The 13,861-nt window shown below is 42.1% G+C and overlaps 1 protein-coding gene across 2 annotated transcripts in view; it reads right to left on the reverse strand.

The window, feature by feature from the left end:
- Positions 1-9,627: 9,627 nt before the first annotated feature.
- Positions 9,628-13,861, reverse strand: part of Nmd3 (NMD3 ribosome export adaptor) — a 30,910-nt gene continuing 26,676 nt past the window's right edge. For both annotated transcript variants that reach the window (XM_057757289.1, XM_057757288.1), the window contains exons 15-16: positions 13,119-13,189; positions 9,628-12,754 (exon numbers count right to left, since the gene is read on the reverse strand). In XM_057757289.1, coding sequence (XP_057613272.1) covers positions 12,624-12,754; positions 13,119-13,189 — 202 coding nt within the window. In that variant the 3' untranslated portion in view covers positions 9,628-12,623. The remainder of the gene's footprint in view (positions 12,755-13,118; positions 13,190-13,861) is intronic.

Raw genomic sequence — 13,861 nt, forward strand, 5'->3', positions numbered from 1 at the left:
ATTTCCTCCACCAGTGCAGCAAGATGAAGCTCCCTGAGAAGGTTGGTCTAGAAGACCATGTGGTTATCCTATAAGATTTTAGGAGCTGATTTCAACTCCATCTTTCAGGGGAGTGGAATGCTGAGCATCCCAGAGAACCGCTGCAGTGTTCTGGCCAAGGACCTGAAGTCAGCTCTGAAGGATGAGCAGGAACAAGCATTTCACGAGTGGCCTGCTCACATACACAACCTTGCATGCTCCCAGGCATCTGCCCCAAAACATATCTTTCTCTTTAGCCAGGATTGGTTCAGTCAATAAATGAACAGCATTAGAAAATAAGAAGCGAGTAAATATTTGAGCAGGGAGGCAAAGGACGTGAGGGGGGAGACGAGTACACAGCAAACTGCCCTGAGAATGCAGGAGGAAGCTCCTGAGGCAGGCCGGACTTCTGATGCGGAAACCCACTCCCAGGATGCAGCAGCACACCTGAACAAAAGCAGGGCTGTGTTATGTTGTGGCTGAGAGAACAGAGAAACAGGAATACTTGACCAGCCTGCCTGGGCTGAACAGTAGCTTTTTCTAGAAGCAAGGCAGATAGCTTCTTAGTTCTCAAGTGCTATGTACTCTGCTAGGCGTGGTGGCATGGACTTGCAATCCCAGCACTCAGGAGGCAGAGGCCTGCAAATCTGTGAGTTCAAGGCCAACCTGGTCTACACAGTGAGCTCCAGGTCAGCCAGAATTATGTAATGAGAGTCTGTCTAAAAATAAAGTATATTACTATTCATTCATCTCTCCCTGGTCCTAGAAGAATATGAGGGAGCTGTCCAGGACTACAAACCACAATCATATTTAAAAAAAAAAAAAAAAAAAAAAAAAGAGGGGCTGGAGAGATACACAGCAGTTAAGAGCACTGGACGGTCTTCTAGAAGACATGGGTTCAATTCCAGCACCCATGGGGCAGCTCACAACGGTCTATAATTTCAGTTCCAGGGGACCTGGTACCCCCTCTGGCCTCTGAGGTTACAACCAGACACTCATGCAGTACACAGACATACACACAGGCAAAATACCCATATACATAAAATAAAGCTTAAGAAATGAGTCTTTGAATACCCAATGACCAACATAAAGTCAAGATCTGCCATCACTGTCCAAAACACAAAGTTCATTGGGTTGAAAGGAACCAGCTGCTCAAGACAAACCCAACTGCTGTGCACCCTGAGGATCAGAAAAGCATTTTCCCCTGAAAGCAAAGTGGCAGCCGGTAGCAGGATGAGCAATGCCAGCCATGTCTTCATCAGGTGAGATGGCGGCAGACCCTGGAGCCAAACTGCCTCCACACCTTACACAACCCGTCTGGCCTCAGTTTCTTCTTCCGTGCATAGGAAATGAGCAACCCTGGAGGTTTTATAAGATAATGGTGGAGGACCTTTCTCACGGCGTCTGGCCTGCAGGAGGACACTGCACACACAGGTGCTGATGCTGTCGCTGGCCTGCTTCTTGGCATGCCAGGCACCTCCTGCCTCAGAGCTCTGTATCTACCATCCCCTCTCCTTTCTCACCACACCATGGTTTTCCTACAGGACATTTAAAAACAAAATGCTTTGGGGCTGGGGTGATGGGTCAGTACTAGAGTCCTGATCTAGCATATACGAAGCTCTCAGTTCAATCCTTAGTACTAGCAAAAAGATCTAAGTACAGATGGGCAGCCAACCTCCCTGCCCTGACTCACCTTTCTCTATAGCACTTCTCGTACCCCAAGAACGAACTGCTCTACTTTCTTCGTCTAACAAGGCCCAGACCTGAGTAGGCCCCCAGAACTTAGAGTAACTAAGATTCCATGATGCAAGTACCATTCAGGCCATAAAACTCAGCACACAGACAGCACCATGTGCCAAGAGAAAACAAAGACCTAGTCTATCAGAGTCCACAGTTAGGAGAAAATCTCTAAACGTACTAATCTTTTTTTGGCTTCTGAAGTTCCACTTCTGGCTAACTGTTCTTGTTAACTGAAGCATGTCAACCCACGGGGTGGGTTTTGTGCTTAAAAGCTCACCCCGAGAAAGGCTCAGAGCTACACGGGGATCCTAAACACCCAATGTAGAAGTAGCCTAGCAAATAAAGACTTTCTATTGGCTTACATCCACGTCTGAGTGGCCTTCTCTGGTGACTACCCCACATCATCTGCCTTCCTCCATTATGACAGATATTTCTGTCTTATCTACTCCTCTATTTCTCACAGCTAAAACAGCAGGACAGAGCAGAAGCATGGACGAGTGAGTGAATTAGGTAGTCAATCAAAAAACTCGCCACTCTGGAGCTGATTACAGGGTCCCTTCACATACTTACAGGAACCAGTCACTCAAAAGATGATCCAGTCAATTTTTCAGCCTTTCCAAATCCTTTAGAAACAACTTTGAGAGACTTTGGGAGACTCAGAGTGTGTGGTGGTGACAAAAGAAATTACGTCGATTTCTGGTGATAGATACCATTTTACTGTCTTCCGGCGAGCTGAAAATTAGTAATTAACCATCACTTCCTGTAAGAGCATGGCTAGAAGAATTATTCAGAATGCTGAGGAGTCATTATCAGAATCAAACCACTGCCATCAATTATGCCAATTAATGTTTTTAAATTTAAATTTTCGTCTGTGTTTGTGCTTGTATGTGTCTCTGGCTTCCTGGGACTCACTACATAGACCAGGCTGGCCTCCAACTCAGAGATCCACCTGTCTGAAATTCCTGAGTGCTGGAGTTAAAGGCATATGCCACCATGGTGGGTTTAAATGTATCATTTTGGTTTTTAAATAAATACAGAAAAGCAAGAAGATTGTGTGTGTTCATGAAGAGTGCCAATTCTCTAAGCAGCTGGTCTGAGTAGATCACAGCTTTGGTTTGCAACTGTCATGACACCAGACAAAGGCAGGGCAGCAGGTCCCCCGCACCGTATGTACTATGCACCTTGGAGACACTCAGAATGCCAGGCTCCCTAGTGCGAGATGCAGGCACTCAGAAAGGTGCGTGTCCCGGAGAGGTAGGGCTCCTGTTTATTAACGAGAGGTACATGCCTGCACAGGCCACGGCTGAGAGGTCGTCTTTTCAGCCAGTGAGGCAATCTAGCAGAACAGAAAACAGGTTCCAGAAGGGGCATCAAAGACAGCAGAGTGAGTCAGACTGCAGGTGGAGCTGAGAAACTCACCCAGTCAGTCCCAAGCCGACCTGTGGGATGAAAGGTGCACCTCTCGGATGGGGCAGCCATTTGTGCCTACCCCTCCCTCGCCAAAGAGCAGGGTCTGAGGAGCTGTGCACTTTCCCATGTGCAAGTATTCAAGCCTGGAATATTTCCCCAAGAAATACAATAAATACGATCTTCAAGAGTTCAGAAGGAGGAAATGTAATTATGAAGCTGTGTTCAACTAGATAGCCTAGCACTGTCACCTCTGTGCGAACTGTGGCCAGAACCCAGGGGTCACTGTGGGTTTGTGTACTATGCTTCATCGCTGGCTGAGAATCAGCAGGGATTTCTGAACTCTGCTGCTGCAAAGCCCACAAGGCCTTCACACCCTTTTAGCTCCCACTGACTCAACCCTTCCCCACAGAAGCCGCCATTCTAGTCTTCTAGTTCCTAATTAAATTCAAGTTCACCCTGCTCTGCTCTTTTAAAAATTGAGATTTCTCTCTTATAGCTAGGCTAAAGGTTTTGGTTCTATTGTTTGTTTGTTTGGGGTGGGGGGCTAGTACCCACAGAAACAGACACCACTGTGTCTTTAATTAGCAAGCTGAACAACTCACAAAAAGTTCTAAGATGGCCATGATGGCACAGCATACAATTCCAGCACACAGGAATCTGAGGCAGGAGGATTACCAGTTAGAGGCCAGTGTAGCTCCATAGTAAGACCCCATCTCAGTCTAGATCCCACCATCCCTCATGTGTGTCTGCCTCCCTTCTCTCTCTGTTCCTCTCCCTCATCTATCCAAGCTTCTGCTCCACCCCTACAACTATAAACTCTATCCCCATCTGAGCTTTGGAAACTGCCCCTTATCCCCACCGGATTAGAAATAAACATAGCTTTATGATCCCCCTTCACCCTTGGTCTATCCATGCTGGGCACTTACTCCAGATCCAGCCAGTACCCCAGTACCCAAGATGACATTAGGTAGGTACGCAAGGCCACCGCTGGGCTCATCACAGTTCCAAGCCATCAGGCAGAGAAAGCTAGACGTACTATAGTCGTGTTGAGTGTCAGCAGCAGGCACTGGAGCTCTCTGCTGGAGCCCAGCAACAGCACCTGGCAGACAAGCACGGATGAAGGTTCCAGCTCAGCTCACTATCACCTGAGGTGACATTTTGTTTGATCAGGGACAGCGAAATGAACTGAGAATAGAAAAGTGGAGAGGGCTGTAAGCTCCCTGAAGGTAAGAAACGTGTATCTGATTCATGCTTCATACTTCAGGCATACTAGTGTCTTGACAGGTGGTCCTTGAAATGCTTGTTGAAAAAGTGACCTCTGAGGGAAGTTAAATGAATGAGCTCATTATTCTCAGAATGGAAAGCTTGTAAACATGGGGACAGGTGGACAGGGTCTACGGGGACTGAGGCGAGAGTTCAGTCCATAAAGTGCTTACCACTCAAGCGCAAGTACCTGCGTTCCATCCACAGAACCAAAATTTAAAAAGCCAGGCATACTTGCTTGTAATCCCAGTGCTAGACAGACAGACCCTTGGGGCTTGCTGGCACGCCAGTTTAGCCTACTTGGCAGGCTCCAGGTCAATGAGACCCTGTCTCAAAAAACAAGATGGTACCTGAAAGCTGACTTCTGTCCTCTACACACACACACACACACAGAGAGAGAGAGAGAGAGAGAGAGAGAGAGAGAGAGAGAGAGAGAGAGAGAGAGAGAAGAAAAGCAGCTTTTATTCTTGATAAGCATACATATCATTTGAGCACATAGGCAGACACATTTAGATGCTTGTAGGTTGTTTGATCAGCAATATGTATAAAAGCTATGACACACAGACAACAGAGCAATTTATTCTATTGAGAACCTATAGAAAAAAACCTGACAGTTGAGCTGGGACTTGAAACAGGCAGTGTTTCAAAAACTGACCTCATTACTAGGACTGAGGGCCAGCCCTAGATTTGGCGAGAGAGCCTAGATTCAGCTCAGTATGATACAATTGCTCACAGCAATCTTCTATCACAAAAGGTCCAAAATCCACCAGAGAAAAGCCCCAGCAGAAGCCAAGGGAAGCAAGGAGTCCAGGGTCTGCAAATGACACATAGCTCAGCTGAAATTTACCTCCTTATTCTCGGGGCTCTTCCGGGGATTCCCACACTGTTGAGTGAATGCTGGGGACCTAGTCTGGCTTTGTGATTTAGAATGCTGAGGAGTCTGGAACCTCAGGGAGGGCCCGGAATTCCCTGAGGCTCTTGAGTAACAAGAGGCTCCTGCAGTATTTCCCAGTTCTGTAGGTGACCAGAGAACAAAGGTTCTATGGATACTCAGGCTGGTCTGCACACACGGGTGGTAGACATAAACCAGGGGATTGATTCTCTGACCTGCAGAGAATCTAAGCAATCTACAAATTAACAGACTGAGAAAAGTCCATATGAGAATCTATGTATGACCAGGAAGACGTTATGGGGACATCAGAAAGCTAGTAGAACGCCAACTTGTAGGGAAAAGCATCTACTTCCCTAAACAGTGTTTTAGTGATGCAAAGCTGAAGAGGAAGGAGCTAGGTGCACTGCAAGATTGGGGCCAGCCAGGGCTATACAGTAAGACAATGTGAGAGGCGAGAGGGAAAAGAGGACGAAGACAGAGAGGAGGGCAAAAGGCCATGCTTGTCAGCGGGTGTCCACCAGTCCCCAGCTATTCTAAGCACTCACACTGTAGTCGGGACAGAGCATGTGCCACCCTTCCCCACCAGGTGCTTCAGCTGGAGCTCTGCTTTGTTCAAATCCCACCTACTCTCCACTAGTCCACCTACAATAGGAAAGAATAGTAGAGACTATTCTTTAGTCCAACTTTGAAAATACAGGTAGGCCCCCATGTTGATGGGTAATAAATTTATACTACAGTCAAAGACAAATGAAAACCCAGCAAACAACTTAACAAAACTTGGCAGCTTTCATCAAATAAAAATGTTCTATTAGGAAACAAATTTAGCTAGAGGAGAATTCTCTAGACTTTTAAATATAGCAGCTCCCAGATGTACTGAAGCATCCTTGCAGTAAGCTGCTGCTTCTTCACACCTTAATTACTACCCTGAAAAAAAAATCAAATAAACTCTACATCAGCATAACTTCCAAAAGAAGCAACAACAGTTTAGTTAGATCATTCCATCTGCATTATCACTGTGAAGGAGAAAGCTACGAATGTAAGCTAAGCTGCAGGGCCATGCTCTATCAGTCACTCAAATGCCAGCAGCAGCGCTGACAGCGGTGAGCAATTTTGGGTAAAGATCCAAGCAAAATAAAAGTCTTTACTTGATTTACATAATCATTGCATTCCTAAGATACTCAGTGTCTATATAAAATCTCAATTACTCTGTATTTAAACGTAACAGACTTAGAAAGCAATCTTAATTATATACTGCCACAAGACTTGTCAAGATGAGCTAAAATCGGGGGCGGGGGAGGGGGCAGGGAACAACAGTTGCTTTTATGAGCCTCTTATGGGGATTATATGCCATCCAGCATCTACCTGTGGTTTCCAGGCCAAACACTGTGACCACTCCCATAAAAATGTTCCTCAGGGAACAGTGCTAGTCTTTTGGGAGCTACTGCTTAGGGCTTCAGAATGCCTTTAATATGATAAAGTAAGCTGAACAGAGGCAAAGACAAAACTACCTTTTCTTTCTTTAAGCCCAATTCAAAGCAACTTCTTGGAGAACTACTGCTTCACTGAGCACACTTGGAAAATGTGGGGATAATTTTTGAAAGTGTAGTCAACAATGAAATTATACAGAGTACCAACTGCAGACAAACAGCAGCCAGAAGACTCTGGAGATTTATTTCCCATGAGTGCCTATCTCAGTGCACCAGTAATAAAGACGACAAACTAGTTAGGAGGGTGTGGGAGTTGGTGAGAAACCTTTCTAGGGCAATCAGACAGACAGCCAGGCTCCAAGGCATTTTGACTATTATTTGGCATCCAGGAGGTTGAAGGTTATGATCCTTGAACAATTTTCATAATGAACTTATCTTTTCAAGACCCGTCTTTATGATCCTTTCCCATGATGAAAGAGGCCTTAGAGGTCAGTCTAGTAAATAAGGTAAGCAATACTGATCATCATCAATTCCACATATGAATTAAGCAATAAAATGTGTATTTCTAATTTTTCTATGAACCTGTAGGATTTATATGCATTGAAACACAAAGTTAAATGGGAAAACCTACACATTAAATTTATTCTTCCAAGCCGGGCGATGGTGGCGCACGCCTTTAATCCCAGCACTTGGGAGGCAGAGGCAGGCGGATCTCTGTGAGTTCGAGACCAGCCTGGTCTACAGAGCTAGTTCCAGGACAGGCTCCAAAGCCACAGAGAAACCCTGTCTCGGAAAACCAAAAAAAAAAAAAAAAAAAAACACACACACACACAAAAAAAATTTTATTCTTCCAAGCCTAGCTTTAAATCATAACTCACAAGTCACTAAGAAAAAAAAATCTAAAACGCCTCACTGTTCAAACCACTGAGGTTTGAATATGTCCTGATCCCCACCTCAGAGAGACACAGTGAGTGCTGCTACCACAGCAAAGTCTCCACCCCACCTCCAGAGCCTCAGCTGGTGTTTCCTGAAGACTGGGCTCAGGCCTTTCAGTATTAGTCAGGCATTAGTGCCACCTGGTGGACATTTGAACTAACCCTACAACTACTGCCTAATCACTTAAAACATCAATTAAAAACAAAAGGTAGGAAAACATTCCATCGTTTGAAAACATACTTCATTATCGTAGCTTCAGACACTTAGTTTCAGAAGACCAAAAGATGTCAAAGACAGAATCTAACTTGAAGAGACATCAGCTGGTGGGCTCTGGTATCTCAGTATTAACTTTAAAAACTGCTCAGAAATAAGAGCAACAAACCTGCTATGTGCTGAATATATGTTCCCCAAATTTACACGATAAAATCTAATCCTAATGTTAATGATTATGTGAGGCCTTAGGGAAGTAAATAGATAGTGAGAGTAGCACCTTCTTACCAAGGGATTAGTGCTCCAAGGAGGTGACCCAGAGAGGGTTGCTCTGTACCTGTGAGGATTCAGGGTTTTTGCAAAACTAAAAGGACTTCCCCAGAGCCTGACCATAATAGAACCCTAAATTTGACTCTCTAGCCTCCAGAAGCATCAAGGTTATAGAGTTGATGTAGCCCAGTCTATAATATTCTTCATAGTACTTTTCACTAAGATAAGAAAACAGTTTTTAAAAAAAGACAAAAGGAGCCGGGCGATGGTGGCGCACGCCTTTAATCCCAGCACTCGGGAGGCAGAGGCAGGCGGATCTCTGTGAGTTCGAGACCAGCCTGGTCTACAGAGCTAGTTCCAGGACAGGCTCCAAAACCACAGAGAAACCCTGTCTCGAAAAACCAAAAAAATAAAAAAATAAAAAAAATAAAAAATAAAAAAAGACAAAAGGAACTACAGGCAACTGAGTAAAACTGGGAGCTGGAGACATGGTATTCCCCAGGGAAAACACACCAAGCCACCCTGAAAACATACATACAGGTAACATTATATGGACACAGCCGGATGTACTTAGGAATAATACAATAAAAATTAACAAAAAACGAAGTTATGTATTTGAAGGAGAGAAGGGAGAGTATATGAGAAGGTGTGAAGAGAGGAAAGGCAAGGGAGAAATGTTCTATCTCAAAAAAAGAAAGAGAAAAGAAAGGCTGCAAAGATTTGAAATAGCCATTTAATCCAGGAAGACACACAAATTAACTAGCACATGAAAAGATACTATGAAAATGCCTATAAAAATCACAAAAAGAGGGCTGGAGATACAGCTCAATGCTGGACTACTTGCCTAAAGTACACAGGCCTGGATCAGATATACACTCAAAAAAAAAAGAAAAAGTCACAAAAGATACCACCATCACCTGCCATGGTAAAAACACTGACAAGTATCAGGGTAATGAAGGTCTCATCCACTGCTGCTCTGAGATCTCAATGGCACAGCCACTTTGGTAAAGCTTGGCAGACTTTTATAAAATTAAACATACATTCACTATACACTGCAACAATCCCATTCTTACTTGCTATTATTTTTGTTTTTTTCCTAGTGCTGGGAATCAAAGCCAGGTCCTCACACATGCTAAGCAAGTACTCTACCACTGAACTATAACCAAATTCCCCTTACTCCCAACTCCTAGTTCTTTATTAAGGCAAAATGAAAAAACAAACAACAAAAAAAAAACCTTGAAATGTTCACAGCAGTTTCATTTAAGAATCTTAAGCTAAAACCAAATGTGCCTCGACAAAGGAACAGATAAAAATACATCCATACAGTGCAATAGCAGAAATAAAAGGAAACTCTGGACATAAATAACTTGAGAAACTAAAATGAATATATATACATACACAGACACACACACTGTGTGATGTCACTCATTTACTTTAAGAGACACAAACTAAGTTCAGAGTTCAGATTAGATATTATCGAGGGAATACAGGTACAGTTTAAAAACAGTGAGGGGTTTTTAGCGCGTGCGTACATGCGTGTGTGTGTGTGTGCGTGTGTGCTGACTTTGTATGTACTTTGATTGTGATTACATAATCTACATATATAAAACTTCAGAACTACACATCAAAGAGTGATTCTGTCTACATGTAGAAAATGAACTTTTAAAGAACAAGTAAAATTTTTACCTTAATAAAGAACTGTAAGTTGGGAGTAATGGGAACCTGTGGTTACAGCTCGATGGTAGATTGTACACAATTAAATCATACTAGATTCAAAGAGGAGAAAAAAATATATAGTCTACAAAGATATATATATATTAAAAAGGAATAAAGAAATATATGGAATGAGAGCTCATTCTCAGAACAGGAAGCCAAAAAAACAATACCAGGTTTGGGAGCATCTGGACTCACGGGCAGCATATGCATGCTAGGATAACGCACCAGGTTTGACATCCCTTTCGAGCAACCCCCAAAATGACATAATCTAAATGTAGGCACAGGAAAAAAAGACAAAGTCAACCTGCAGTTATTCTACAAATAACTGTCTTGTATCCTTTAAACAAAACATACTCTTAAGGACTGGTCCAGCTCAGAGAGGTATGAGATGCTAATGTAACACAAACTCTTACATGGACACATCTGCGAAGGACTCTACTGAGACAAATAGCAAGACCTCAGCATCCTACCGATTGGGTAAAAGTTTAGAACTGTATTAATTTAAGAATGACACACTAATTATTATTAAATAATTTCTTGCTTTTAGAATGAAAAATCCTCATCTCTGACAGGGCTGTCCAACCTTTAAACACATGACACAATGTTGGGCCACACAGCTATCCTGGGACACACACAGCACTTGAGTGCTGGCTGGGCATGCCGGACGCTAAAAAAAGCATCACCCTTCTCTTTTTTGGTGGGGCGGAGGGTAATGGTAGAGAGGAGTAGAGGTCCTGGGCATTCAAGCCAGGGTTTGACCATGCTAAACCAGCACTCTCTCCAAGGCCAGCCATTCTCTGAAATGGTAGAATTAAAAACTAGTGAGAAGGAAAGGAAAGAGAGAAAGCCAGCAAGATAAATGTTTGACTTGCCAAATCTGGGTTAAGGTTAACCATGAAATCTCTAAACTTTTTTCGTACCTTTCTGTAAGTCTGAAATTATGGGTAAATGTTATTTTTAAAAATATCCCTTGGGCTAGAAGTAACAGAACTAAAAAGCTAGGTAAAAGCAGCAACAACTGAATACCAAGCAATCGAAGGATAGAAGTCAACATGAATACATTTATTAAAATTAAGACCTTGACTCACACCAACTAAGGAAGCACGCCCTGGAGTCCCCAGACTCTGGCAAGGTATTAGCTTGACTGTTAAACATCTCAATTGCAGAACAAACTCTCCCTCATCTTCTTCCTTGCTCATCAGACTTCTGACAAGAAAGGAGCAGCTTTCAAGTGTGTGTTCCATTATATACAATGATAATCACAGAATTTACAAAGCTGACTATAAACAACTTCTTGGTTGGGAAGCTAATCAACCTGAACAGTCAGAGTACCATGGGACTCACGGAAATGGTAGATTTAGCAAGCTACTTGACTCGGCAAGCTCTTGGATACCTTTATTCAAGAAAGACTAAGGTTAGAGGGAAACCAAATTTTTTAAGTGGGAAAATCACATTAAGTATATAACAACTTCACTTTAGAAAAGGGCATGAATACTGCCTTAAAATCTTGATGAACCAACCAGTGGTAAAACAAGTGAGAACTTGCTATGGTCATGCTCAAACTGCCGTCCCCATCAGTCTACCACCAGGACAGAACATGCTTTTTAGATGAATACACATCCAGAAATGAAGGACTGGAGGATGTTTGGGCCTTTACTCCTAACTTCAAAAACCAGTGAGTCGAGTCTTAAAAAGCAGTTCATTCTTAATGGTACATACGAACTAAGTAAAGAACATTCAGAGAGGTGCATTTACCAAATCTTGTAGGAACAAGGTTATAAAAATTCATTTTCAAAATGCTTAAACCCGAGCCAACACTCTTCTTTCGGGATATGGAAGGCATTACTCTTGGTTTAATAGAACATCTTCCTTAGCAAGCTACTTGACTAAGAAGTAGTCTTCCATCACCTACAATCATTCTTGCTGACGGTGGTGCATTATGTTCAGTGGCAGAAGTGGACAGAAAAAATAGTCTTTATTCTCAACTTGAAACCCCGAATTTGAAAATTATATCCTTGATACAAGGGACAGACATTTTTATAATAAAAGCAAGCTATCACCCTAAGCTGCTGTCCAAAGTAGAATACAAATCAAATTGTTATTTAACCTGTAAAACTAATCTGTGCTCCATACAAACCTACACACATTTAAATACATTTTAGTCTACTGAAATAAAAATTAAAATAACCCTCAGTTAAGTTTTTTTTATAAAGCTAAAGTTATACCTTAATGACTGGACAGCAACTATTTAAGTACAGCCTTGAGTTTAAACCCAGGAAGGGAGAAAAGGGGTAAGGATACTAATTCTATGTAGAAATAAAATGATTAACTTCCCAGTTGTCCTGTGATAAACTGAATTTTCATTTCCCTACCCCAAGGATATGAAAGTGATTTAAAGTGGGCCAAAGCAATTAACATAAAACAAATGTAAGAGGTTGGCTTATATTCTAATATTTGGTTAATATCCAAAGGATCCTAACTTTATCTTTGAATCCAGCACTAAAGTAGCAAAACTACTACGGCTTCTCAGATAAAACTGCATTAGATGCCTCAGTAACAACTACGTTCCATCTCAGCGCTTTTCCTAACCATCAAACTATGAAACCTTTCAATACTGTAAGTGAACAATCAAAATAGTCATATATTCAGCTTTAAGACCAAATTCTCCTCTCAAAATACAAAGGAATGCATGTGCTGACTTCTGAGGTCACAGACACGCAAACAGCATATACCATAGCTCATCATGACATCATTGATGCACCTTCTTCACCAGTGGCATCTTGGGAAATATGAAGGTCTTCAATCATCTCAGCCAGACTAATTCGAGGGGCTCCTTCATCATCCGTGTCACTCTCCACAGGGATGGTGGAGTCTAAGGAAGGAGGGGATATTTCACATGTACAAGTATGGACATGCACAAACCACTATCCCTACTATCATCAGCACTAACTAAGGCTCTCAGCTCTTAACTACAGCAGGCTTTCAAATACTAAATAAATGAGCAAACTAAATATGCAAGAGCTAGCAACTTAAGGAATCAGGCTCAGATAACAACTGCTTCATTATGTATACAACAAACAATATTTAGGAAATTTTACTCTTCCTTAATTATCTGTAGGTAAAAGCCCGACTACAGCAGTTTATAAGACAAATAAAAGTCACTTATAAAAAGTAAGTTTAAAATATCCTCACAGATACTATCTACAACATGACTTCAAGACACCTAAAACACTAACCTCTGTAAATGTTGACATTTTTTCTAATTGCCTCATCTTCTTCAAGATCTTCAAGGAAATCTTGATATTGCCTGCAAGAAAAAGAAACTTTGAGCACTGTCTCAAGTATTAGAGTATTTGCAAAATTGAAATATGGCTGCTAATTAATTAGGTAGGCTGGGAAACACATTTCCTTACAATATTTGAATATTAAAGTGATGTTAAATTCAAGACAATGAAAAGATACCTCTCACCTCCATTCTACCACACAAATCAATTCCCGGGGACAAGTGATTACAGTTAATTTGGGGTGTTCTGTTTTGTGATTTAATGATTTATTTTTATTTATGTGTGCGTGTGTATGCCAGAAGTGTGAGGGTACCCATAGAGCACTGGATGCTATGGAGCCATGGCCACCCCATGTGGGTGCTGGGCACTGAACTTGAGTTCTCTGACAGAGCAGGAAGCACTCTTAACTACAGCAGTCATCTTTCCTGCCCTTCAATTTTATGTTGGTTCTAGGAGCTTGAGTCTTTAGCTGCTGAGTCATATCATCAGGCTAAGACTATAGCTGAAACAGTCAAGTGTGTACTACTAAACAGTATAACATGCTACATATGTATGTATTTTTAAATTACATCATGAAGTGTTATTGATTTCCAGTAATATAAACTCTTCTTTTTTTTCAATGTTTTTATCATCATCAAGAATTAAGGGCGGATCTCTGTGAGTTCGAGACCAGCCTGGTCTACAAGAGCTAGTTC

The sequence above is a fragment of the Chionomys nivalis genome, chromosome 24, assembly GCF_950005125.1.
Source record: "Chionomys nivalis chromosome 24, mChiNiv1.1, whole genome shotgun sequence".
NCBI classification, from domain to species: Eukaryota; Metazoa; Chordata; class Mammalia; order Rodentia; family Cricetidae; genus Chionomys; species Chionomys nivalis.